A 26,250-nucleotide genomic window follows, 5' to 3' on the forward strand; every position below is an offset into this window, starting at 1 on the left:
GAAATATTGCTTTCAATATTCTCTTCAATATTGAAGTTTTATTTCAATGTCACTTTGAAATGTTATTATTGCAATAATTTGCCTAGTGTGTAGACAGCTTAAGGTAATGTTACGAAATTCACGTAGGTCTTCCTATTATTTGAGGTTATGTCATACTTAACCTAATATTTCAATATAATATCTCTTCAGCCAAAGTATATGAAGCGAATTTTCTAGTTTTTCAAAGTCTCTATTCCAAATTTTTCATCAAGTTTTCGTCTTTCAAATTCATTTGATCTTTTAAATTTAAAAATTACCATGCAAAATTACTAACTTTCAGTCATCCTCCACGTAGTGTAGTTCTGTGTTTGAATTTACTATTTTTACTTATGGTAGTTTTTGTATATTGTGATAACATACATTACTTAACAAATTGGAAAAATTAAAAAAAAATACAAAATTTGTTGTTGAAACTAGATGGCGCTGAAGGTAAAAATTACAGTTTCAGCGTAACAAAAATCAATCTATGTTGATTTAACAAATGTTTCATGTAAATTTGAATGTTTTGTAACTAACACTGGTACCCATTTGTTTTGTACATCAAAATAAGCACCACATTTTCATGTTTGTTTGACTCAAAAGACGCAATTTTCTGTGACACTCTTCCATTGAGATGAAGAATGACAGACACAAGAAGACTTAGAACTGTTCTATTACTCTGTTTTTTTTTTACTGTGTTTTTTTTTCTTTTAAAGTTTCCTTTGTTACTTTTCTTTCTCTCTGCACTAGAATTCGGTGAAGTTAAGTGATTGTATTTTATTCTAGATTCAGAACTGGTTGAATCGCCGTACAATCATATTTACGGGCGGATTCCGCTGCCCACAAGGGGCTACATTCCTCCGCCGCCAAGGACAATGTACATCGGCGAGTGGGATTAAAGTTTGTGGCCGATTTGCAATCATTCCATGCGTCTCTTTATAATTTAGTTTTTTTTTAATCTTAAAAAAAAAGACATCACCACTCATTACTTTTCTTCACGCATTTTCCTCAAAAACATTTTTATATTTTTGCTCTTACTTTTGTAATATTTGTTTTTGCTCAAAGTCTGGAGAAATTGTTCTTTTATCAAGTTAAAATCAATTTCGCGGCAGAAGTTCTTTTGTTTTAAATAATTTTAAAGGACAATGCAAGAAAGAAAAATTGAATTGACAAATGATTTTTGATGAAAGTGTATCTCGAATTTAAGTCACAATGAAAAACCTATTATATTACATCTCTATTTGTGTGTGTGTAATGTGTTTAAGAATGTAAGTTAGTTAAAAAATAGACAAAGTTTTTTTTAGTTAAAGTAATTTTTTTTAACAGAAAAAAATCTACTTTTAAAGGTATTTTTAAGTAATGTATGTTAACTAGAAGTTCATGTTTTTTATAATTTACTATCTTTTGACGATAAAAATTGTAAGTTTTTTTTTTGGAGAAAAGTTCGTAAAATGTTAACCCTAATTTTAAAGAAAGAAAAATTAAAGTTTATTGAAGCATTTTGGACCTCATTCTCTCACTAGGGAATGAGGTTATGTTAGAGTGTGAGGTTATGTTGGGCATAACCTCAAAGTCTTCGGCGTATCTCTGAAGGTAAAAGTTTTTTGAATCTTCTGTTGCAGTTCAATTTATGAAATGCATAAAATATCTCACAGATTTTATTACACAAAGTAAAGCAAACATAACCTCAAAGGAACTTTTTGTACTTCGAAAACATCGAATTATAAAACATATCCTAAATTTACTTGAATACTTGAAATTATTTTGACTCAGCTACATTGCAAAAAAAAATACATTGCAGATGTTTAGAACTTTTTAATATTTTCCTATTCATAACCTTACAAATAATGAGACCTAATGGATCTCATTCTCTTATTTCATCAATATATAGAATGAAATAAAACAAATTATATTGCATGTTTTATTGCTTATTTTCAGAAAATTTTGAATTTTGTACTATACAAAGTCCAAACAGGCTTTAGAGGTTATGTGCAGTATAACCTCAAAATTCCAAAGTATATTAATAGCATAATTAAGACAATAAGATATTGAGCAACAATTTTTGAATATTTTTTCAATCAGATGTGGCTAATTTACTTAAACAAGTCTTAACATCTGAAATACAACTAAAAATGAAAGTAATAATAATAATAATGATGCTGGTACAGCATTCCATGAAGGAATTAGGCACTCCCGCAAGGGAAAGGATGGGGTTGTTAATCCTATGCCCTGTGAAATGAAGTGCAGTGAAGCTCACTGGATACAATTCGAACACCTTTAACGCCAGAAAAATTCCTAGAAGAAAGGGATTTCAGATCAAAGGCCTTGTGATACTTCTCTAATTTATCAATTTAACCAAAAATTCAGTCAGAGAAGTGGGGTTATGCTTAACATAACCTTAAAATAACTATTCGATGAAATCCATAGCATTTTAAATTTCTTAGGTTAGGGGGAAGATAGATACCTTTGAATTTGGACACCTTTGAAATAGGGCTTTGTTCTCGTATTTTTACGTGGAACTGTGCCTTATCATCATTTAATTTAACTTCATAATTGGTTTAAAAATAAAAGAATATTTAACAAATTCGACAGAATGTCGCATTTTCCGTTCGCCATTTTGAGCAAAAATTTTGCATGACCTTCCGCAAATTAAGAAAACAATAACACAATGTATTCCCATCCCTCTCGGACTATTTTTCTCAAGAAATTGAAGAACTAAAATGACTAAAAATCCATTCCCGACAGCAATTTGGATTAAAATTGCCCGGGAATAAATCATCTAAAATCACTCAATTTGCGTATGATGTATAATACCATGGTAAGGAATGGGTTAATGACCCCACATCGGAAAACTTAGGAACTATTTTGCTATTCAGATCGTGTTGAGATTTCCTATAAATCTTAACATAACCTCAAATTCTACAATAAGATCTTTTCAAAATAAGAGTTTTGATTTAGAATTTCCTTACTGATCGTTACATTTACGATTTACAGGGAGTTCCGCTTTGAGAGAATTTTTGAGGACCGAAAAAACGCCCGCGAATTGACTCCAGTGACACAGTAAAATTGCATATCTGCAGGAAATATCTTTGGGATAAGTTATGGAAACGCCGTGATGTATGCAAGTCATTTTTAGCGTCAATTTGTCAGCCTATTTTCAGCGCCAACAAATTTCAAATTTACCGCTTGAAAAATATTTGAATACATTTAGGGGCACTTCAAAAATTATTTTATAAATGAACTCCCAATAGTAGGCAATTCATATCGTATTCTTTCAGTCCGTTTTTTTTCTCAAGCGGGAACTCCCTGTAGATCGATTCATGCTAATTGCACTGCAACAGACAATTTAAAAACTGTTATGCTATTCAAATCTTATAGAGATTTTTTAGCCAAGCAAGCACATTCAGCTGAAAAAGCGACGTTTTCAGAATTTTTTTTGCTGAGTCGATCAGCAAAAATATGCTGATCGGTCAGCAGTTCTCGAACAAAAAGTGCTAATCAAGTGGAAATGACACTGTTTCGTGAATGTCGTTTTAATGTTTGAAGAATTCAGCAGAAAATACATATGTTTTCAGCTCAATTGAAATCAGTTATCATTTCGTCGGTTGGATCAGCAACTATACTAACTGCATTTTTTTGTGTCTTCTGCCAGGGGCCCATCAAGCCTAATAAAAAGTGAAGCCATTTTTCACTTTTCCTTGTAAAAATGTTGCAGATATTGCACCGCGACTTAAACAAATTTGCTGGTAGTTCTTGTATTATTTCGGAGAACATTATGAAATATGTATTTTTAGATAGCTTTTAATGCACAATTTCGAAATATATCAGACTGATAAGTCAATTCTCTTTAGGAAAAAACTTGCCAATAGTCTTCAGTGCCTCTATGGAAATATGGATTCCATGGATTCTATGGATTATCCAACCGAAAATTTGGTGCTCACTGAATTTAGGTTAGGTCTGATATAACCTCAAATTCTAAAATAACCTTTTTTTTTCAAAATGAGAGATCCGCGTGGTCCAAAGAGCTTCAATAAATCTTGCGTCTTATTGAGCTTCTGTGATTGGTTAAAGAATTTTCCAAGGACTCTTTTCAGCCAATCAGAGATGCTCAAATGGCAAAAAATTTGCAAGATCTGCTGAAATTTTTATTTCTGAGAGCATAGAAATGATATCTTATGTAAATATCCCATTAAAATTAACATCAATAATTGTAGCACAATTATATATAATTATTTTTCTATTTTATAAAATTTGCGATAAATAATTAGTAGATAGTGTGAAGAAGCTGTGTAATAAATGAGACACTCAAAATACCGATTTAAAATACTCAAAATAGTTTTTTTCCAGCGCGAGAACACATGAGAAAAAAATCTCTTATTAAATTATTTATAGTTTATCTTTCTCTCTATCTCTATTATATTTCTTTCTCAGCGTGTAATAATCAAATAAAGGGATGGAAAAATTTATTTAAAAAAAAAAATTGTCCAATGTGATTGTTAATTTTGGGCATTTTTTGGAAAAATAAAATTTCAAAATCCCTCGCTCTTGCTCTCAATTTTCTCCTAAAAAAATCATGAAAAAAGTATGATAGCAATTTTTATATGATAAACAAGATAATCGAATGTATTCCCTAATTCTTCTTATCTTTGGCCCCTTCGAAAAAAAAAAATAAAAACAGGGGAGAAGATAATAAAAAAATACTGAAGATAGTGAAGATATCAAATAAAAGGTGTTGGTGAATATCTCAAAAAGTTCTTTTATTTCTGAATAAAGTACAAAAAAAAATTACATGAACATGTCATCGTAGCCGGGAGGAGGAAGATGGTCATTGTCTGGATTGTTCCTGGGACGTCCACGACCCGGAGGATTGGATGGAAGAGGTCCAAATGGATCAAATCTCGCTCCTGGTGGAACTGCTCCCGGGGGCAACCCACCTGGAATTCCAAATCCAGGATCTCTGAAACCTCCTGGACGTGGGAAATGCCCTTGCCCAGGACCGGGAAACAGCATCCCACCGCCCAATCGTCCAAGTGGATCCAAATCTCCGCGTCCAACGTTGAAAGGATCAGGAATTCTCATGTTAATCCCAATTCCCCTGTCCACCAACAGAGGATTCCTCCTTGGTGGACTCTGTTCTCTCTCCCTCCGACGTTCTTCCTCCCTCCTCTTCTCCTGTTCAGCCTTTGCAGTCAAAAGTTCCTCTTCAACCTTCTTGAGCACTTTCGGCGTATCATTGACAACTTCCGTGAGATTCCCCGTCCTCCCCTTCACCGTCTCCGCCACATTCAACTGGACATTGGTAACTTCCTGATTCTGAACATTCAGCAAATTAAACAATGCCATTTCCTGTGTCTGCAGAGCTGTGAGAATGTATAATTCCCTCCCGCGTAAGTACCTCAATTTATACACATCTCCCTGATTGTTCCAGTCCTCCGGAAGCAGTTCTGTCCCTCTATCTGTATCTGCCACAGTCTTCTGCAGCACAAACAAAAAGAAAATTCAAGGAAAACACCCTCAAAACCCCCCAGAAAATCTTTTCCTACATCATCCCCAATGCCCAAACAGGAGTATCCATTGCGGCTCATTTGCCAGTGAATTACAGCAACAAGGACATCAAAATCACTGCGGATGTCATTGGCAATTGTTCGTAGGAGCAAATTCCAGCCAAAATAGTCACTCTCCATCGCGAATCACTGAGAATTTTGAGGAAAATCAGCCAAATTTAAACACCTCCGACTTCCTCTGACTTGCTATTTTTGTTTGTTTGTTGACGTTTTTAGCTTTGCAATAAATCTGTCTGGTGGCGCTAGCGCTTTTCTTTTTAGTGCTAAAAATCTATCCCAGCTTGCAAGTGGTAACATACACCTTACCTATGCAATGGTAATAAGTGCGCAGCTCTTCAGTGATTTTGTAAGTAGGGGAGACTGGGGCAAAGTCACAAATCGAAAAATTCAGAATTCAATATCTTCCAAGGTAAAAAAGACAGCGGTCCAATTTTTTTCCATAGATAGCCTCCATAGACCTTCTTCAATGTCGTGAGTTTCTTAGAATTCGAACAAGGAATTTAGAAATTAAAAAATATCGAAATTTATAGCTTTATTTTTGAAATATTTTTCTTGCAGAAGATTAGAATTATTACCTACAGTAGACTCTCTCAAATTCGGGCATATGGGACCGAAATGTCAGCCGAATTAGACAAAAATTCGGGCGACAAAGTTTTTGAAATGCAACGATATTTTATTCATGTGCATATAGATATTGAGTTTACACACTCATAGGGGGAGGCTTTGATCGTTCGCACATACGCTACCTTCAACCACTTCATATTTGTCCAATATTCCTTTATTAATCTCACATATGGCTATATATTGTAATAGCTAGCCTTAAATCCCATCTTTCCTGAAAAAATTGAGAGTCTAATCCTTGTTTCCTAGTTTCAGGAAGCAAAAAATAAAAACAGGTCCAAAACTGTAATTTTGCTGCGCAATACTTCAGACGATTGTGCACAAGTAATATCACTTTTCTGCAAAACTACTATCACAGAGGGTAGAGGGGTTATTAGGGTTCAGATTTATGTAAAAATCTTTTAGGCTGAAGAGGCACTTTTTGTGAGTGGAAGAAAATTCACAAACTTGACTTACGTTCATCGATCGCAAATAGAAGACATGGCTTCTCTCACATTTTCCAGGAAACTTCATTTTAGATGCGATCCCTCATATTCACATGTATTGTCATCTACCGATTTGATCCACCACTAAAGAGTAAAACTTAAAAATCTTAAAGTTGATAAACAAGAAGTAATTTGACTCAAATAGGCCGCAGTTGAGTAATTTTTAAGCAATTTTGTATTTCTTTGATATAAAAATATTTTTCAAGCTTGCACAAACTGAATGTACAATGAAAGAATCACATTTACAATAAGCTCACACAGTTTACATCTGGTTTTTGAGAATATTTGACATAACCTCACTTTTGTGTTGTTTTTCATGTCAAAGAAAAAAATTGTCCGTGAGAAGTGAGAAGCTGTTTTGTGAAAATTTTAGCCTGTTCACCTGATGAAGCTCAATATCTGTGCTAAATCCCGATTCCTGCAGCTGCAGGAACAGAATCTTCAATGTTGCGTATTCAAACGTTTTTGTGCATATCCGGTTCCGTGGAGGAATGGTGGAATCTTGTGTGGTCTTCTCGCTTGCATAGTTTTAGTCAATTTTTAGCTTTAAAAACTTATTGATGCGTTTAAATTTGGTGATATTTGGACTTTTCAAGAAAATATTCATCAGATTTAACCGTTTTCGGAGTGAAATTCTCATAGAATTAAGCAAAAAAATGGTTTTTAGTGTCAATAAAACATCTCTCAGAAAAGTTCCAAAAAAGTGATATTAAAATGTTTTATTCCCTGTACAAACGGTTTTATCAAGTAGATTAGAGTTCCCTTTAAACAATGATGTGCAACTTTTAGTGTCCGATGCAAAATTTACGGTGAAAATGGGGTGTTTAATGATGGCGTGAATCGTGTGCGATGATAGAAACTTGATTGATCTATCGCACAAATCGCCATTAAATTTTCATTTTCCTCTGGAGGAAAATCTAAGGATTTCCTGGGATTTTGTGGGGTGGCATTATAAACCTTATAAGTAAGACATTTTTTTGGCATAGTTGGAGAATCGATACGGTTTGCATGGTAGTCATTAGAATAGTGTATCTGCAACGACTAGACACTAATTGAATTGACACCAGGCACTTAAAAGTTTCGACTTCTAGTTTGTCTCGGTCCAGGAAAATCTCCACCAAGCCGTCATGTCTTCCAAAGATAGTGTATTTTGTCTTCTCCGAATTAATCGTGATTTTGTTGCCATTTGACCATGCAAGAATTTTCGATAAGTCAGAATTTGCATTCATAGCTAATTTGGAAATATTCTCTCCGGAGTACAACAGACAAATATCGTCTGCAACAAGATCCTCTCTCTCCAGCAGGACATGTTTTTGGAATTTCACTGAGAGTGAATAAGATCCAAATCTAGTTATCTCGCTCACACTTATGGAAAATTCTGAAAACATGTTTACAAACAAAAGTTATTGTGCGCTGGGCATAATAATGCGCAGCTTATCAGTGATTATGTAAATACAGTAGAGTTCCTCAAAGGAGAATGGTCAAATCCGGTCCCGGAATCGCCACGAACGGGACCTATGTCATTGGATAGACATTAGTATAGGTAACAACTTTTGTTCTGGGATCAATGTTCTAAACCATGGAGGAACAGTTCTAGAGCATAAAAACTATTTTTTACAATGATGAAGAATGATCAAAAGTATATGGGCGCTGGTTCAGCTTCATACAAACATTAGAGTAGACGCATTTTGAAGATATTGATATAAGGTTGAGAAAAATGCCGGGACCCAGGACGATAAACGTTGGAAGTCCTTGTATAAGAGGCCTTTATCCTTCCGAAAAATCATTGTTTTGACAACGAATTATACAAGAACTGCTAAAGCGATCTTGATGAAATTCGGTATAGGGTCAGTGTATGTTTTAAACTTTTTATTTATGCATACCACCCCCTCCCTCCACTCTCCGTTCTGATAGCCCCCATACAAAATGGGGTCACTTTACCTTATAACTCCTTTCTAAGACGATGTAGAAAGCTGATATTCAACAAGGGAACAAAACTTATGGACGACTTTTCAACTTTGCATGTTAACCCGCTCCTCCACCACCCCTTCTAGTAATCCCATACAAAATGAGAACATTTTGACCTCCTTTCTGAGAAGAAGTAGTTGATTTGTAAAAGAATGAAAAAATGAATAACTAATAACGTTAACAATAATTTTCTAGATTTTATATGCATTTATAGACATCTAGTCGAATTACAGCTTTCTGCCTCCTCTTAGAAAGGAGTTATAAGGTGAAATGCTCTCATTTTGTATGGGAGTTACCAGAAGGGGTGATGGACGAAGATTTTGGGCAGTATGGTTAAAAAGTCTTCTTTAAGACTTGTTCCCAAGCTGTATTTCAACTTTCTATCTTTTCTCAGAAAGGAGTTATAAGGTGAAATGCTCTCATTTTGTATGAGGGCTACCAGAAAGGGAGACAGAGGAGGGAGATATTATACATGGTTTAAAAGTGTTCCCTAAGCTTTATTCCCTTGTCGAATTTCAGCTTTCTACATCGTCTTAGAAAGGAGTTATAAGGTAAAGTGCCCCCATTTTGTATGGGGGCTATCAGAACGGAGGGTGGAGGGAGGGGGTGGTATGCATGGATAAAAACTTTAAGTCATACAATGACCCTATACCGAATTTCATCAAGATCGCTTTAGTCGTTCTTGCGTAATTCGTTGTCAAAACAGCGATTTTTCGGAAGGATAAAGGCCATTTTAGAAGGACTCCCAGCGTTTATCGTCCTGGGTCCCGGCAGTTTTTCAATCTTATATCAGTACCTATAAAATGCGCCTACTCTCGTTTGTGGCGATTCCGGGACCAGCGCCCATATACTTTTGACCATTCTCCTTTGAACATTTGGGGGGTATAGATGACATTTCTCACTCCTCAAATTTGGAAAATATTTTCAAAAATGTAACGGAATTAACGGAGAATACAGTAGAGTCCCGCTATAGGTCATCGCTCTATAGTTCACAATTTATCGACCGTTGATTTCAAAACACTGATTTTAAGTTAGGTTATGTTTTTTAGTACGCGCGACATGAAATGTTGTCATAATTTATTTTAATATTGTTAGCAAACTTTATTAGGTAGTTGTGATAATCGTGATCCATAATGAAAAGAGCGAGGACAAGTACCACAATCGCAAAGAAAGTGGAAGCCGTCGAGCAATTTCAATACTAAAAGTCGTTGATAATTTTAAAAAAATGACATGGACTATAGAATTATGACGATCCGGACCGGATTAGAGAGCGGGCACTGTAATAGAAAAGTTATCAACTATTTTTTCACTATCATAAGCTACTTAAATTCTCTATAGATATATTCGTTTTATCACTTTAGAATAATATTGAATAAAATTCCTACTACGAAGCTCCAAATTTAAAATTGGAAAATGCCACTTTGGGTTTTAAAGTGTTAATAATAGTATATGTAATATGTATTATATATTGCAATTGCAATCACAAACGTTATTCATTACTCATTACTGGAAACCGTTTTGTAAGAAATCTATTTGGGTATTTAAATTTTGAGTTTCATGATTAATTTCACAGGAGGCGCTGGCGAATTTGTTTTGGTTTTGCAAATTTTTTGTTTGTGCTGTGTCCAAAGATTTAACTGTCTCTTATTTAAAGGTGGTTTTCCACTGAAATGTCCTATTTTCTGGGCTTCCTTGGGAAGCAAGTTGAAGATGAAGGTGTTCCAAGTGAAAATGAATTTGTGTATGACAGAAGAAGATATGAAATTAAGCTTAATTTTGGATGCAATATCCGGACGCTCCTTTCAGGTTAGTTTACATTTTGCAGACTTTTCGGTTTTTTGGCGTCCCGAGGGATTTCGGTTGGGGTTTTCAATATTCTTTGATGTTAGTAATTCCAAGATGTTAGCTGATGAATTTGTTTTTTTTTTACAGATATCAAGAAAGTACCTCAGTACTCTCTGAGAGTAACTGAGGATGGAGAAGGTGGAGGAACGTTTTTGGGGGTCTATTTCACCCCATTCCCCGATTATACCAGCAATATAGCATCCAGGGCGCGTCTCTTCAGGATTTTCTTCTCTGTCGAGGAGGAAGCTCAAGGGGAAGGGGATGCTGGTAAGTCATATGAACCCATTTCCTTTACAAAGCTCTATGAAAAGCTCCGGGAAGCTCATATTAGGGAAAAGCTTGAGGAAAATATCGAAAATTGTGACGAAAATGTCCAGCATGAGGGACTAAGGCCAGAATTGCGTCCTTATCAGAGGGATGCTGTTGAGTGGTTGCTCAAAAGAGAGCTTAGAACGGAGACTCTCCCGACGGATTATGAGGAAATCTCTGCTCGTGCTTTGAGTGATCAAATTTTCTACTACAATCCCCGGACTCTGGACATTGTGGATAGTGAACCGGATGTGATAGACATCCCAACGGGAGGAATTTTAGCTGATGAAATGGGTTTGGGGAAGACAGTAGAGATGCTTGCCCTTATTTTAAATAATCCCCGGGAATGCGTTAAGAAGCCCGACTTTGGGGACGTCGATGAGGAAGATGAACCTTTAGCCAATATTGCCAAGGAATTACACAATCGTGTTCAGTGTCTCTGTGGCGGGAGATTGGTTAAGAACAAGAAAAAATTGATCAAATGCATGAAATGCTTCAAGAGTCAACATCAAACTTGCGTAGTCAGAGTTGCGGAAAATCCTCCGGAAAAGTACATTTGTCCAGATTGTTGGAAGAAGGAACCCCCCGTAGAGTCCAAAGCGACATTTATCGTCTCGCCAGCTTCCATTAAGAAGCAATGGGAATCTGAAATTATCCGTCACATTCGGGATCCGAATTTCCGGGTACTCGTTTACGATGGAGTAACCAATTCGGGATGGATAGATCCCGGGCAACTGGCAGAGTACGATGTCGTTGTGACGGATTACAATGTGATGAGGAGTGAGATCTATTTCACCAACGAGAACAGTCGAAGTGGGACACTGAGGCATGAGAAGAAGCACATGAATCCCACTTCTCCGCTGCCCTGCATTCACTGGTGGCGCGTCTGTCTGGATGAGGCTCAGATGGTGGAGTCTACAACGGCACAGTGTGCTCGGATGGTTAAAACTCTGCCGGCTGTCCATCGTTGGGCAGTCACTGGGACGCCCATTGAGAAGCACATTAGCAATCTCTTCGGCCTGATCTACTTCCTGGACGTCTATCCGTTTACTGACAGCAGAGTCTGGGAGAGAAAACTCGCGATCCCTTTTGTCCAGGGCAACTTCGAGCCTCTGGTTGAAGTGCTGCAGAAGATCATGTGGAGAACTTGCAAATCTCTTGTCTTTGAGCAAATTGGAATCCCGCCGCAAAAGGAGGTTCGTAGTAAATCTTTTAAAATTTTTAATTCAAAAGATAGTTTTTTTGTCATTTTTCCATAAAAAAAAAACAAATTTATCGCAAGCAAGGGTAGGGTAAGTGTACCAAATTTCGGCATAGGTGCATATAAGCACCGAAGTCCTAAGTTTGAAATGCAATATTTTTAATTCATATTAATATTTTTTGTTACTTCTTTTTCGAGAAGGTTGTGTGGAACCTTGAAACTAGTTTACCGTCTTTGTTTTCTTCAAATCACTTCCTAAAATATTGAAAAAATAATAATAGTATGGACATTGCTTTGGGTAATATTCCGGCCACTTTGAGTGAAATACCGGCCACCTTTTTTCTGACCACCTTTTGTGATGCAACGGATAGAAAATTTTAAAACGTCAAACTATTAATTTCTTAATTAATTATTATTTCCATGGCCGAAATTACACTCAAAGTGGCCGAAATTAGAAGCCGGCCGAAATTTGGCACACTTCCCCTTATATAGCCAGATATTTCACGAATTTGACTCAAAATTACTAGATACACTGGATATCGTCCCCCAATTTCAGCCCTAAATTGAAATTGCATGCATTCCGAGTTAGATCATGTTACGAATCTCGCTTACATAAGCCAGTTAGGGTTATCTGTCACTTTTTGAAGCATTATCATCCTTCCCATCCATCCCAAGAAACATATTTCGAACACAAAGTACAAGTTTTGCAAAATACAAATTAAAAAAAAAAACTAATTTTAATTTAATTTTTTTGGGAAAAAATCTATTTACAAATTGTTCTTAAGACAATTACTATTCGTAGATTCATTTTGAATTTTAACAGATTTAGAGAAATTTACAAAAACGTTCTCATGTAGAAGAGTAGCTCTTCTTGGACAAAAATATATTTAAAAACAACAATAATGAAATCAAATGAATTGGAATAAAATAAACATTTTTTATTACTTTACTGTTTTCAAGTGCTTCTGCATTATCGACTTTTCTTTGTGTTGGTTCGTGTTACGACTGTTTTGTGATTTTAAAATACGACGAGGTCTAGGAAAAATAGTTGTGACATAAATTAACACAAAGAACAGTCAAAAATGTAACGTGTTATTGATAATGTAACGTGTGATTTCCCATTTTCATTTTTTACTAGAGTAGGGTAAAGAGATATAAGTTGGACATAGTGTTACAAGTTGGACAATTCGCCAGTACAACTATACTTTACTTTCAGTCAAAATATTCAGCAAGATTGTCTGAAAATGCGATCGGTATTGAAAATATTTCTTAAAAAAACAAGCAACATACAAAATTCTAGTCCAGAAGCTGTAATTGAAACTAGAATCACAATTGTTTTATACAAACTATCATAAGATATGTCAACTTATATGTTTCTGCTTCATATATCCATTTTTATCTTATTATATATACATACAATTCCTGTATAATATTGCGAAGTTCTATTAAAAAAATTATTTTATGCGCTCCAGGGACTTATTTTGAGGTATTATTCTAAAATTTAAATAATATTGAGATGAAATATTAAATATCTAACATATCTAACAAAAATAATTTTAAAAAAGTAACATTTTGTATCGCAATTTGATCAACTTCATTGAAAATCAACTGCAATAGTGCCCAAAATGGGAAATAGCTATCTCACTCGAGATAGCTTTTTGCTTCCGGAAAATTCCGAAAATTTTATTTGGGGTGTTTTTGAGCAAGTAATATATGAAAAAAAAACTTATAAAATCTACTATTCATTCATTTTCAACCGCTTATCCCTATTGGGGTCGCGGGCCCATGACATCCAATCTAGCAGCCCACGCCTGTCGGTCCTCCGCCACTTCAGGAAGATGTTCGGGTTCGATCCCGAGGCGTTCCAAGGCAAGATTCTGAATTTGATTCAGCCACCTTGTCCTAGGTCTGCCTCGAGGCCGAGGTCTCCTCACAATGGCTTGCATAGCTTTTCTGGGGAATCTTTTTTGTGTTTTTTTGCTGACAGGTTACTGTGACAACAGGGTGCAAACCTGATGCACAGGCCTCCTTACCCAGGAGACACGGGTTTTGGGGTGGTCCGCGGTTTAGTATTCACTAAGGACTTCTCGTAGACGCAAAGATGCCGATACGTGCCTATAGCTATTTCCAAACAAACTATAGCCAGTTCTAAAACCAACTACAGCCATTCCCTATCCGCCACCTGGGACGCGCCCGATGGGTACCCCAACCACACGGGTAAAATCTACTATAGTGATCAAAATTTTTTTTTGAAAGCAAATTTAAAACCGAATAATAATAGTAGGTATAATAATTTTGAAAATATTAGTGTTTCTTTATTGAATTAAATATTCATCAATAATATTATATTTCAGAAGTGGTTTTAATAATTGAAAAGGCAAATTCAAAACATATCTTTTTCACTAGAATTTCACAAGATGAATAATAATTTAAAAAATGAATTTAAAGAATAGTAAGAGCTGTCGAAGTTCACTAATAGCAGTTATAGCCGGAAACCTTAGAAATTACATTTTCGGCTATAAAATATTATATATTTTGCAATAAAAGAAAAATATTCTTTTTATATTTCAATTTATTGAAAATAGAGTTTTAAAATCTTTTACAGACGTCTTCTTTGGAACAATGTCCATTCAATTTTTATACAAATAATCTTTATATTTATCTCTGTTTAAATTTGCTTCGCTGCTTGGTCTGCTGGGGATATGTCTATCATTTCCTTCTAAAAATCAACGTTAAGAACATTTTCAAAAGTTAGATTTTTACTATCGCTGGTCTTTCTTATAAAGTTGTGGAGAAGAATTACAGCCTGTACAATAGTGTTAGCAAACTCTGGTTGTACTTCGATTTCCCCCCGAATTATCCTAAATCTATTTGAGAGTATCTCAAAATCTGTTTCAATTATTCTAAAGACTTTGTCATATTAATAATTGAGTATAAAAGACAACACGTAATATAATAGAGCCATTTTAATAAAATAAAGTACCTAAAATATCTTCCAGATATATATTCCATTATTTATATTTGGAAAAAAACACAATTTGAAATTCAAATCTTTGGAGAATTTTTGTGTTGCGTGCGCTTGAACTCCACCAGAGGCGCATAGAACAGATGGTGAAAATTTGACAGTTCAATATGGCAATTTTCATCCGGAATTCCCGTCCGGAATGAAATATTTCGTGGGAATTCCGTCTGTTTACACGGTAAGGTGAAAATTTTCGAAATAGGATAGGAAGAGATGATAAAATTAAGGAGGAATTTTTATTTCGAAAAGGGTATTTCGAATCTAATGGCCCCTCGGAACACCTTTTAGATCAGGAAAATTTCATGAAGTTGAAATTTGAACCCCTTAGATTTTTAGATCAAGAATGAAATCAAAATTCACATCCTTTTCTCATATGTTTTGCATATGTCTATTCTACTCTTTCAGTCTCAAAATTGGACTGAACTAAATTTAATTTGGCGTGATGTTCAAAAGAAGAAAAAGAGTGCGAAAAAATGAGACAGACATATGCAAACCGTGTGAGAAAGAAAGGAATTTCGACTTCATGAAATTTTTCTGAATCTAAGGTGTGCCGGAGAAAAACCCTCGTTTAAATGGGCCTTCGAAGTAGGCGAAGTAGGCTATGTATACAATAGACTCTCTCAAATTCGGGCATATGGGACCGAAATGTCAGCCGAATAAGACAGAAATTCGGGCGACAAACTTTTTGAAATGCAACGATTTTTTATTCATGTGCATATAGATATTGAGTTTACACACTAATAATATAACGTAAATTGCATGAAAATCCCTCAATAATGCAAAATCACATCAAAACTAAGACAAACCATGCCAAATTTGAGCATATTTGATTCATTTGATAATCATAATCAAACTTGAAAAATGACAACAAACTTTTTTCAAATGTAACCGCTGCCCGAATTAAAAAGTAGCCCGATCTTAAAAGAGCCGAATTTGCGAGAGTCTACTGTATATCGGGGAAATTTTTGAGTATTTTCTCATAAAATGCACTGCTATGAATGAGGTCACGAGATGCCTTTTCCTATAGGTTGTTCACTATGTGACCATGTCAGACCTGCAGACATTCTTCTACCGAACTCAGCATTCCCTCTGTCGATCGGCTTTCATGGAAAAAGCTCGGAAAATTAGTACTGGACTTGCCATGTCCAGAATGAATGCTCACATCCTGAAGCTCTTGCTGGAGCCCCTCCGGAAACTCCGATTGGACTGCACTGTGCCCAGTATTGTCCGGGGACATCGTCAGGATCAGACCACTGTGAAGAAGATCCTAGGACCCAATGAACTCCATGCCCATTTGGTAGCAAATAATGAGAATGAAGCTAAAGCTCAGCTGAGAAATATTGCTTCGTCCTTCAATGGCCTGGCAGGAATTGCAATGATCCGGAATGATCGGGAAGAGGCTGAAAGGATGTATAAAGCTGTACTGAGGAGAGCTAAAGACTACACGGGGACTATTTGTGTGGATTCTCTGCTGCAGATTCATGCTCTGCACAATCTCATTGAGATTGGGAATTTGACCAGGACGCAGGAAGAGGGGCAGGAGAAGGAGGAGGGTTCGGAGGATGTCAGGTCGGAATATAGGGCTGAATTGAAGAGGTTGGAGGGGAAATACATCAGCACGTACCATACAATGGTGAAGCAGGTGGAAAAGCAATTGAGGAATGCTACAAATACCCTGGATGCTCTAGAGGCTGAGATGGAGACCACAAATGGAAATTGGTGGCGAGAAATTTTTGCAGCAATTCGTAACACAAATCGGGAGACTGTGCTCCTTGATAAGGTCTTCATAGAAATCAATGAGCAATTTGGGATGAATTTGCAGGAAGAATTGAAAACAACGCAGGGAATTGACTTGAAGTTGACCGTTTGGCTGGACAATGTCTTCGAGAGTCGAAGGGCAGTTGCAAAGGCTTTTAAGAAATTGAGATTCTTCACAGAAAATATCTCTCCTACCCGACAATCCGATCCGGAAATTCGTGAGAAGATTGAAAGGCTTATTTATGATGCTTTCGATTGTCACCTGAATGTGGAAGATGATAAGGATTCTGCTGCGCCAAAATCCAAAAAGAAACGCTCTGAAGTCTGCAAATTGTGTCGAGTGAAGGATAAATTGAGAAAATTTGAGTGTTTCATCTTCAACAAAGTCTTCCTGGAGACTATGAATACTGTCCGGGGAAGTTGGAATCCGTCAATGGAAGAAGTTATTGCCAGGACAATTTTGTCATGTTACAAGAAGGAACACACTTCAAGGGAAGTTCTGGCAGAGGCTGAAGCACATTTGGAATACATTGAGGGCATTAAGAAGGAATATAAGGAATACAGTCAACTCTGGTCTGAGATTGACTTCACTGTTTCGGCTTTCGATGAGTTGAAGATGTGCAAGTCTAGACTGGAGGCAATTCGACCGGAAGATCTCGAGAAGGGTCAGAAGAAGAGCAAAAATCAGATCTTTACTTACGAAATTGGCGTCATTGGTGAGGAATTCCAGCAGGAACTGCAAATGGCTGAGAAAGAATTTATGAGGATTTGGGGAGTTCTCAAGTATTTGAAGCATCTGGAGAAGAACTCGGGACCAGAAGTCTGTCCCATTTGCACGCAGATTCCAGAAGAGAAGGTCAGTTTTTTTTTGTTTTCTTTTTTCTTTATTTGAGGCGCTCGGAGCAAAAAAACTCTAAAAGTCGTATGCATTTCCCTATTAACCCATTCCTTGCCATTGTATTATACATCATACGCAAATTGAGTGATTTTTGATTATATATTTCTGGGAAATTTTTATCTGAAATGCTGCCGGGAATGGATTTTTAGTAACGTTAGTTATTCAATTACTTGAGAAAAATAGTCCGACAGAGATGAAAATACATTTTGTTATTTTCTTGCTTCGCGGAAGGTCATGCAAAATTTTTGCTCAAAATGGCGGACGGAAAATACGACATCTCGTCGAATTTGTTAAAATTGGCCTCTTTCCTTTTTCCTGATTTGAATTCTAGTTCCCAATTGGTGTTCTTGGATAGTCACTCTATCTAAAGCAATAGAGTTTGTAATAAATTAATGCACAGAATTTAAATTCAGTGACCGTTAAGACGCGTGTTTGAGGGCGGCTCCCCGCGCCCCCATATGAGATAAAAAATTTTTCTTTTCAAAAAATTCATCTACTAATCTGTAGGAAACTAATCCCAAAATATGAACATTCTATCTCAAGTATTTCTGGTACATTGACTGAATGGGTTAAAATAGCGTTTTTTTGCTCTGAGCTCCTCATTTGTCCTTTACTGTGTTCAAGACTTTCCAGAACTCTGAGGATTCGTATGGATATTTATAAATCGCTCAAAATACAGGGAGTTCCGGCTTGAGTGAAAACGGATTGAAAGAATTTTATATGAATTGCCTATTATTGGGAACTCATTCATAAAATAAATTTTGAAATGCTCCCACTGAGAGAAATCCGGAAAAGTTAAAATAACATTCCGGGAATGTTTATTTTACCATGCAGTATTTATCCGAAATTGGTGTAAATATTACCCTTTTTAGGTGTATTAGGGGTTAAAGTTACCCTTTTTCATGTTAATTTTACCCTTAAAAAGGTGTAAAATTAACATTAAAAAATGTTGATATATTTTTACACCTAAAAAGTGTTTAAGTTACGAGGAAAAGAAGTTAATTGCATCCCCATTTTTTCTCCGTGCCTAAATGTATGCAAAAAAAATTGCACGCGGTAAATTTGAAATACAATGGACTCTCGCTCAATCGATTTTTTTTTTATACGAGCGAAAAATTTTGATGACAATTTTTACGTTTGATTTTGAAGTACGTTTGCTCAAATTAGCTTTAGTTCTTATTATTTTATTGTGATTCTTTATAATTGAGCGCTTTTCATGGAATTTACATTTACTTTGATGCCCAAATATCTCGCTAATTTGGATAATATTTTGCCCCATGTGCCCGATTGAGAGAGAGTCTACTGTACATGGTTATGAATTACTTGTTTAGAAATAATCTGTGTTAAGTAAAGCGTCTTGTGATACTTCCCAGAGAATAACCAAAGCAGATACCTGAATGTTAAGACTGAGAATTAATCTGCATTCGGGGAAAAAGGATCCGTTTTTCCGATATCACTTCTTTATTCAAGAGATAATTAACTAATTCTATCTTTACACAACTTTTAAAAGCAAATTATAAGTAAATTCGAAAGATATTTGTAGATTTTTTTTAAATAGCTACTTCTTCTTCTTCTTTTGTTTTACGTTTTGGCTGTCGGACTCAATTAGGTCCATATAGCCATTTCGTTCGCTCACTTTAATTTTTTTTTTTCATTTATCACTTTATTTTATTTTTTTAACGTTCACTGTTTTTTTTAATTATTATATGCTCACTTTTTATTTATTTAATGAATTAAAATATGTCTTCTTTGTCTTTTGATTTACTTTTCCATGAAGTTTTTATGCTCATTCTTTCATTTTTTTATCCCATTATATCATTTACTCGTCTCTGACTAAATGTTTTGCACTGATTCCAGCTCCACGTTAATCTATTTTCACCGTCATATTCCCTATTTTGTGATCTTCTTGAGTTCTTCTATTTAATGTTTGAAGGCTTTCTCTGGTCTTGGTCACCAAGATTTTCTTTCCGGTCTAAATAACTTTGTGCTCCCAGTTTATTGCTTCCTCTAGTATTTAGTTCTTTTCCAATATCATCTGGATGTTTCCACATTTAAAAATTTGCATCACTTCTCGCCGGTGGAGATTTTTCTGCTTGCTTTTGCATGAATTCATTGGGGACGCCGTCCGATTTAACCTCAAATTTTATTTCTCTTACTGATTTCACTCTGAATCTAATTTCCTTATAAAATTTCTACTCAAATTTAATCATTGTGATTTTAACTTTAATTTGGGCACTCATTTTATATGATATAGCACTAATTTTTATCAATATCATAATTTTCTTTATGCTCTGAATTCAATATGGACTTATCGTCGCGCTCTTTTTTCGGACTGCAAATAGCTACTTCAATTGATATTCGCACGAGGTCTTGACAAAGAAGAATGATCCTGATTTGACAAATTTGACAATCTCTTTAGTACTCAAAAAAATATAGTTCTAAAAAATTACTTCAGAGAATTTCCGCCAGAGCGTATGGTGTTCTTCACCACATTTCTTTTAGCACATGACTGTTCTCAAATTCTTCTACATATTCGATTTTTCTCTGGTTTCTGTCACTATACTGTTTGGTGGGTACAACAATACGACAAAAATGAGGGAAAACAGTCGAGGCATAAACAAAACACAAAAAAAGTCGATAATGCAGAAATACTTCAGAACAGTCATGTACTAAAACAAGTTTTCAAGGGGTTCAAGGTGTTAAAGAGAAATATTTCTCGTTTTCATTTTTCATGAATAGCACCATTTCGAGGCTGATGCGGCAAAAAATCTCGAACTCGAGACATCACAGTTATAAAGACACTGCCATACCGCAATTGATCCTCTAATAGATCCTATCAATGATTCGTGGATTCCTGACAGAAATATCTTGAATGATTTCTTTTTCACGTCCTCTATATGAATCATTTAACCCTTTGTCCCTTCAGGAAGGTTTTCGGAGCTAATTCTGAAACGTTCCCATGCAAAATCAATTTGCTTCAGCCACCTGACGGTCTCGAAGTCACGATTTTAGAAACGGTAAAAACTTTTGGACACTGACCAATATATTGGAACAAGTTTTCCTTCAAAGAAATTTTTTTGGAATCAATTTGTACCTAGAGAAGATATTTGTTTGTTCCAAACAATTTTCTTTACAGTTTTGTTACGAAATATAGTTAAAATTTTGTTAGAGTTTTCTTTTGGAACCGTTTTGATACGGTGGAATGTCTACAAATTTCTGTTGACTACGTTTTACACAAATTTGTTCCTGAAATTTGGAACAGAATTTGTTGCACTCGGCTGTTTTGTTCCCACTGTCAGGAACAAATTGGTATATTTTTTTATAACAATATTATTCCTACATCTGTAACATATTTGTTCCAAAAATGTTCGGTGTCCGTGGACGAGGTAATTTTTGGAATGAAATTGTTACTCATATGGGGAATCTTTTTGTTCCCATTGTCGGGAACAGATTCGTGTAAGTGTTTTCGTCTTACAGTTAAGGCCTATACTTCAGTTGAGATGGATTTTGGTGGCAAAAGTTCATAAGGAACATTAAATAAAAATCAACTTGAGAGTGTTTTATACAGACGCGTGCATGACGAAATCATATGCGAGTTCTGGCAGCAGAAGGGGAAGGGAATCTCAAATTAAAAAAGTAAAACCATGTAGCACGAAAATTGCCACAGACTTGGCGTCCTCTTCACTTCGGTGACGGGTAACTGAGTGTGAGAGGAGGGATACGATTTTATTAGACGAGCCACATTTTGGAACAAATTCGTTACTAATGTTGATTATCTTGTTGAGTCTCGTATTTGAACAAGATTGTGCCAAAAATCATGGTGTCCGTGGACGAGCCAATTTTTGTTGAACTTGCAAAGCTTTTCTAGTTTTTCTTTGGTTCTTTAAATGCTGAAGCGAACCACTTCGCGTTTTCTATAGAGAATCTTTAGGTGTCGTCTCTGAGGATTTTGGCGAGAAATACACGCCATATCAGTACCATCAATGTAATTAATTTTTTGTCTAGAGATATGTAGGGGAAAGTGCCCATGCTTGATACCATTGGAAGCTTCGTAATGACTAAATTTTTCCTATGTTTCTCAATAAACATGACTCCGCAATATATTTTAAAAACTGGCCACTTTCCCATAGTTTTTAAAATATGGTTCCGATGAGTCACAAATATATTGCGAAACATAGAAAATTTAGTCATTACGAAGCTTCCAATGGCATCAAGCATGGGCACTTTCCCCTAGCTACTTTAGATCTTCAGGGGACTTCTCTCTTCCCCCATAACCTTTATAATAACGTTCGGACGGACCTTTTTTGCTTCAACAATGACCTTGAATTATTCTTTCTAACAAATTTCCAAGGACAAGAGCAAAAAGAGGCTTCAGAGAGTGAATTTCTTAAATTATTGACAAATGTTGGAGTTCATTGGAAAGGTCTTGGAATAGTCTTCCAAACCGCTAAACAATTTCATTAATCTAAAGTTGGGTTCCTTGAAGTAAAAGTTTGTTTTCTCTGGCAGTATTCTGTGTTGGAATGTGGACACCATTTGTGCATGGTGTGCATGGTTCAGATGAGGAAGTACCACAGGCATTATCTGACCTGCTCAGTTTGCCGGCATAAACAGAAGTATAAAGAGTAAGTGACAATTTCTTCCAAGTCTTTCAGTATAAATCCTCACCAGTAATTTTTTTTTCTTGCCCTTTGAAGTGTCTACTATGTAACCCTGAGACCTGTCCAGGGGCATCAGGATGTCATTGTCAAAGGAGAGCATTCTGCGAAGATTCTTGACATGGTCAAGCTCATTTTGACCCTGGTCAAGGATGAGCCTGATGTTAAAATCCTGGTTTTCTATCACTGGGACACGGTACTGCCAGTGCTGGAAAATGCTCTCTATGACAATGGGGTGAAGTATATTTGTAACAGAAGTAATAAATTCCACAAGATTGTGCAGGACTTTAAGGATCCTAGATTGGGCATAACTTGCTTCCTCTTGCCACTGGCTTATGGGAGCAAAGGGTTGAATCTTGTGGAAGCTACGCATGTTATTCTGCTGGAGCCGATACTTAATCCGGGAGAGGAATTGCAGGCAATTGGAAGGGTTCACAGGATTGGACAGACAAGACCGACTTTTGTTCACAGGTTTATTGTATTGGGAACAATTGAGGAAACCATCTATAAGACGATTTCCAATGACAAAACTGGAAAATGGGAAGCCAAAGACATCACAGTGGATAATTTAATGAGCCTATTTGAGCTTCCGTCGGGAGAGGAAGTTTTAGATTGGGACGCTTACATTTAGTAATTTTATTTTAGTTTTATCTCTAATTTTTACTGCGATAGGTGATACTACTCCCTCCTTTAGTTTATTTTTTTTAATTGTAAAATCGGACTGGAAGTACTATAGACTTATTTTTTTCCAGGATTTTTCAAAAATCTCTGTATTTTTAATAAAGAAGATTGTAAAAGGAAAGAAGTTTTATTCACAGCCAGATTTGATATTGAATAAAATATGTTTAGAGTTAATTCTACTGGCAGCAACTGGGCAGGAATCTCTTCATGATGTTCTGGAGGGAAGTCCACCAGGAAGTGCTGGAAGTGGTAAAATTGACAGCCAATAGGATAAAAGCGTAGCTGATGATCAAAAGAGTGGCCTTGTGATTCCTCATCCAGCCGATGATTGATTTTTCAGGAGTTTGAAGTGTTTTCCGTGGCAAGGAGCTTCCATACAGAAGTAGATATCGTACTCTAATGATCTCATTGTTGCTGACGACCAATGTATTCTTGGGCACATCGGATTTTTTGTTCATTTCCCGGCAGGATAGATGCACAGGATGTTCCACATATTCACAGAGGGCAACACAAGAAATCCTCTTCCCGAGCTGGGAATGCATCCAATTGGACTCTGAGGGACTGTAAGTAATAGAAACAGACAAATCCGTTGCAATGTAGAGTCCTTCACCGAATGCAGATCGCTTATTTAGATGCTGGGCAAGTCCAAAGTTGAGGATTGAGTGGAAATTGTGAGCCTTGGAGCCATGAAAGGCATAATTCGTCGGGAATTCTCTAGCATGCTCCTGAAACTTCTTCTCCGTACTCGATTCCGGATTGTAATCCACTTTAAATACATGACTGGGTCGCAGTTCCCTCCTGTCCCACTTGAATCTCTGCAGAACATCCCTGGCATCGATTGGCTTCACTCGTGTCACCTGCGGATCTGTCAATTGCACCAAAAGCCAGTGGAGAAAATCCACAATTTCAGCTTCCATCTCTTCTGCCTTTGTGTTCAGCAAATCTTCCAGGGCAGGGATTTTCAGGAGGAGATGCTGCAGTCCCTCGAGGTCCACGTCGTCAGTGAGAGAGAGATTCGGTGGAATGGGTCTCAAACCCATTCCCTGATGATAGCTTCTGCTGGAAGCCACAGAAAACAGAGACACTCTGAGATCTGAAGCTTCTGGATCACTTCGGATGGCATTGCAGACCTCTTGGAACTTTTCTCGCTGATTCAGAGACTTTTCCGGACTTCTGGACATCTCACCAGGCACAAATACACTCTCGTAGATGTTATCAGGGGAATGACAGACGCAGAAGCCAGAGCAGAAAAATTAATTCCAGAAATAAAGCCAAGCAGTACATTTTGCGCATGTATGGGTAGCATCGGTACCATCCAAAGATCTACTACTCTTAGTAGCAATTTCCTGGCTTCTGCTTCAAATGAGAATATTTGAGACCTGCTCGAATCGAATAAATACTCCTTTTTTAGCTAAAATGAATCACATTCTTTAACGGCGTTATCACACTTGCTCATTAAAATTTTAATGTGATTCACATTAATTGTCGCTTGTGAGCGTCCAAATATGTTATTTGTATCTTTGAGACACTTAATATTTGGGGTTTTTCTATTTATTGATAAAGAAGTGGACTTGGCCTGCAAAAATAAGTTTAAATTTACCTAAAGCATAAATATTTTTCACATTAAAAAATTAAAGAGAAAATCGCATTAATTTTTCGCATTAATGCTATAAATCAATTGATATCAAATTTTGCGGGCCAAGTCTACCTTTTTATCAACAAATAGATCAAATTTTGAATATAAAATGATTCATACACACAAATTACACATTTGGATTCTCACAAGCGACAATTAATGTGAATTATATTAAAATTTTAATGTGCAAGTGTGATAACACAGTAACGAAGAACAAGGGTAAATGGGGCAGCTTTAAAACAGTTAAAATAGGCTCTATAATGCAATTATGAAGCTAAGGCTCAATTCCATTGAAAAACAGGAGAAAAATATCCGATTTTAAAGGTACTCTATTCCAAAGGTGCCCCACCCACCCCACTTCCACAGATTAAATTGAATCTTGATATAAAATCAAATTCACGAGAGTAAACCTGACAAAATTGGTTACCAAAGCCAGAAACTAAGCAGTTTTTGATTTATATAAAAAAAAAGATGTTCTTGGAACAGAGAGTCCTGGCGTGGACATGATATATTATGCGTGATTCTTACATAATCACAAATATTTACATTTGAAGTCTCTATCTCTTGTCAGTTTGGTCAGAAAGATCAGAAAATAGTAATAGTTTTGTAATTTATTCGTCAGGAAAATTATAACAAAATCTTTGATCCTACAGATAGTCCAACATTATCCATGTGCTACTTTGTGAACCACTCCTGGTCCGAGAAATAACTGGCTAAAAGTGCTAAAAGTGGTATTGCAAAAAGTGCCATCTTCAACATTATGATCCCGGATGACCACTATTTGATCTAAATGGAATAAATACACAAGATTCTAATAGCTAATGAATTCACCTTTCCAATGATAGATCACTCACCGAATTATCTTCATCAGGAGCAGAGATATACCACATACAAATTCAATGCTTATTGGTTGATTCAGTAAATATAATATTTCGATTTATCCAATACTTTACCCTCTTGTGGAGACAATGCGGATTAATACTTTATTTAAATGGGGAATGGACCGGCTTGTGAACAAATAAACTGGGGTGGGCCCCAGACTACGCGAGGAGCTATCCCTAAACACGTCTGCCCTGCACGACGGTCCGCTAAGAAGAGAGAGAGTTCTCCTTTTCTCTACTTGCATGCCTATTCGTTACTATAATAGTCCTATAAGATACTCGCTTGACAGTCGTCTTCACCACCCTCAGAGGTTCTGGTCCTGGGAAGGAGACTATTTGTCTTGAAAAGAGTGAGAATTTTGCCAAAGCAGAGTCTTTGTTGCTTATGGCGGGTTTTATTGCTTCTACACTCTAAAAGTTTATTTTTGCATTAAAGAACTATTTTTACCAGTAAATGCAAGAATTATTATAATTGTTCTTTTTATTTACCATACCACGGAGTACAAAAAACGCTCAATAGAAGAGCACTTTCCCGCCACACGATATTTCAGAAAATGTAAACCTTTCAAATTCCACTTTTAACTCTTTCGCGTCCTTAGGGTCATATATGACCCGGGGAAAAACAAGTCTTTTTACTATTTACATTAATTGAAATCTATCGGTTTGTACACGACATCATAATAAAAGGATGTAAGATTCTTGGCT

At 36.2% G+C, this 26,250-nt stretch overlaps 4 protein-coding genes across 4 annotated transcripts in view; 2 read left to right on the forward strand and 2 right to left on the reverse strand.

Moving 5' to 3' along the window:
- LOC129800522 (uncharacterized) overlaps positions 1 to 4,769 on the forward strand; it is a 256,784-nt gene extending 252,015 nt beyond the window's left edge. The window contains exon 11 of the mRNA XM_055844976.1: positions 805 to 4,769. Within this exon, the coding sequence (XP_055700951.1) occupies positions 805 to 917 (113 nt within the window). The 3' untranslated portion in view covers positions 918 to 4,769. The remainder of the gene's footprint in view (positions 1 to 804) is intronic.
- On the reverse strand, positions 4,755 to 5,798 carry LOC129800529 (proteasome inhibitor PI31 subunit). Its single transcript, XM_055844985.1, has 2 exons — positions 5,562 to 5,798; positions 4,755 to 5,493 (listed from the first exon to the last, which is right to left on the reverse strand). The coding sequence occupies exons 1-2, from the start codon at positions 5,700 to 5,702 to the stop codon at positions 4,804 to 4,806; spliced, it is 831 nt and encodes a 276-aa protein (XP_055700960.1). The 5' UTR covers positions 5,703 to 5,798; the 3' UTR covers positions 4,755 to 4,803.
- Positions 5,799 to 10,246: 4,448 nt separating this feature from the next.
- Positions 10,247 to 23,152, forward strand: LOC129800519 (E3 ubiquitin-protein ligase SHPRH). Its single transcript, XM_055844973.1, has 5 exons — positions 10,247 to 10,462; positions 10,589 to 12,006; positions 16,061 to 17,647; positions 22,199 to 22,314; positions 22,387 to 23,152. The coding sequence occupies exons 1-5, from the start codon at positions 10,327 to 10,329 to the stop codon at positions 22,976 to 22,978; spliced, it is 3,849 nt and encodes a 1,282-aa protein (XP_055700948.1). The 5' UTR covers positions 10,247 to 10,326; the 3' UTR covers positions 22,979 to 23,152.
- Positions 23,140 to 24,267, reverse strand: LOC129800527 (protein mono-ADP-ribosyltransferase PARP16-like). Its single transcript, XM_055844983.1, has one exon. The coding sequence runs from the start codon at positions 24,207 to 24,209 to the stop codon at positions 23,205 to 23,207; it is 1,005 nt and encodes a 334-aa protein (XP_055700958.1). The 5' UTR covers positions 24,210 to 24,267; the 3' UTR covers positions 23,140 to 23,204.
- Between the last annotated feature and the right edge of the window lie 1,983 nt (positions 24,268 to 26,250).

This window comes from Phlebotomus papatasi, chromosome 2 (genome assembly GCF_024763615.1).
Source record: "Phlebotomus papatasi isolate M1 chromosome 2, Ppap_2.1, whole genome shotgun sequence".
In the NCBI taxonomy this organism is placed as follows: domain Eukaryota; kingdom Metazoa; phylum Arthropoda; class Insecta; order Diptera; family Psychodidae; genus Phlebotomus; species Phlebotomus papatasi.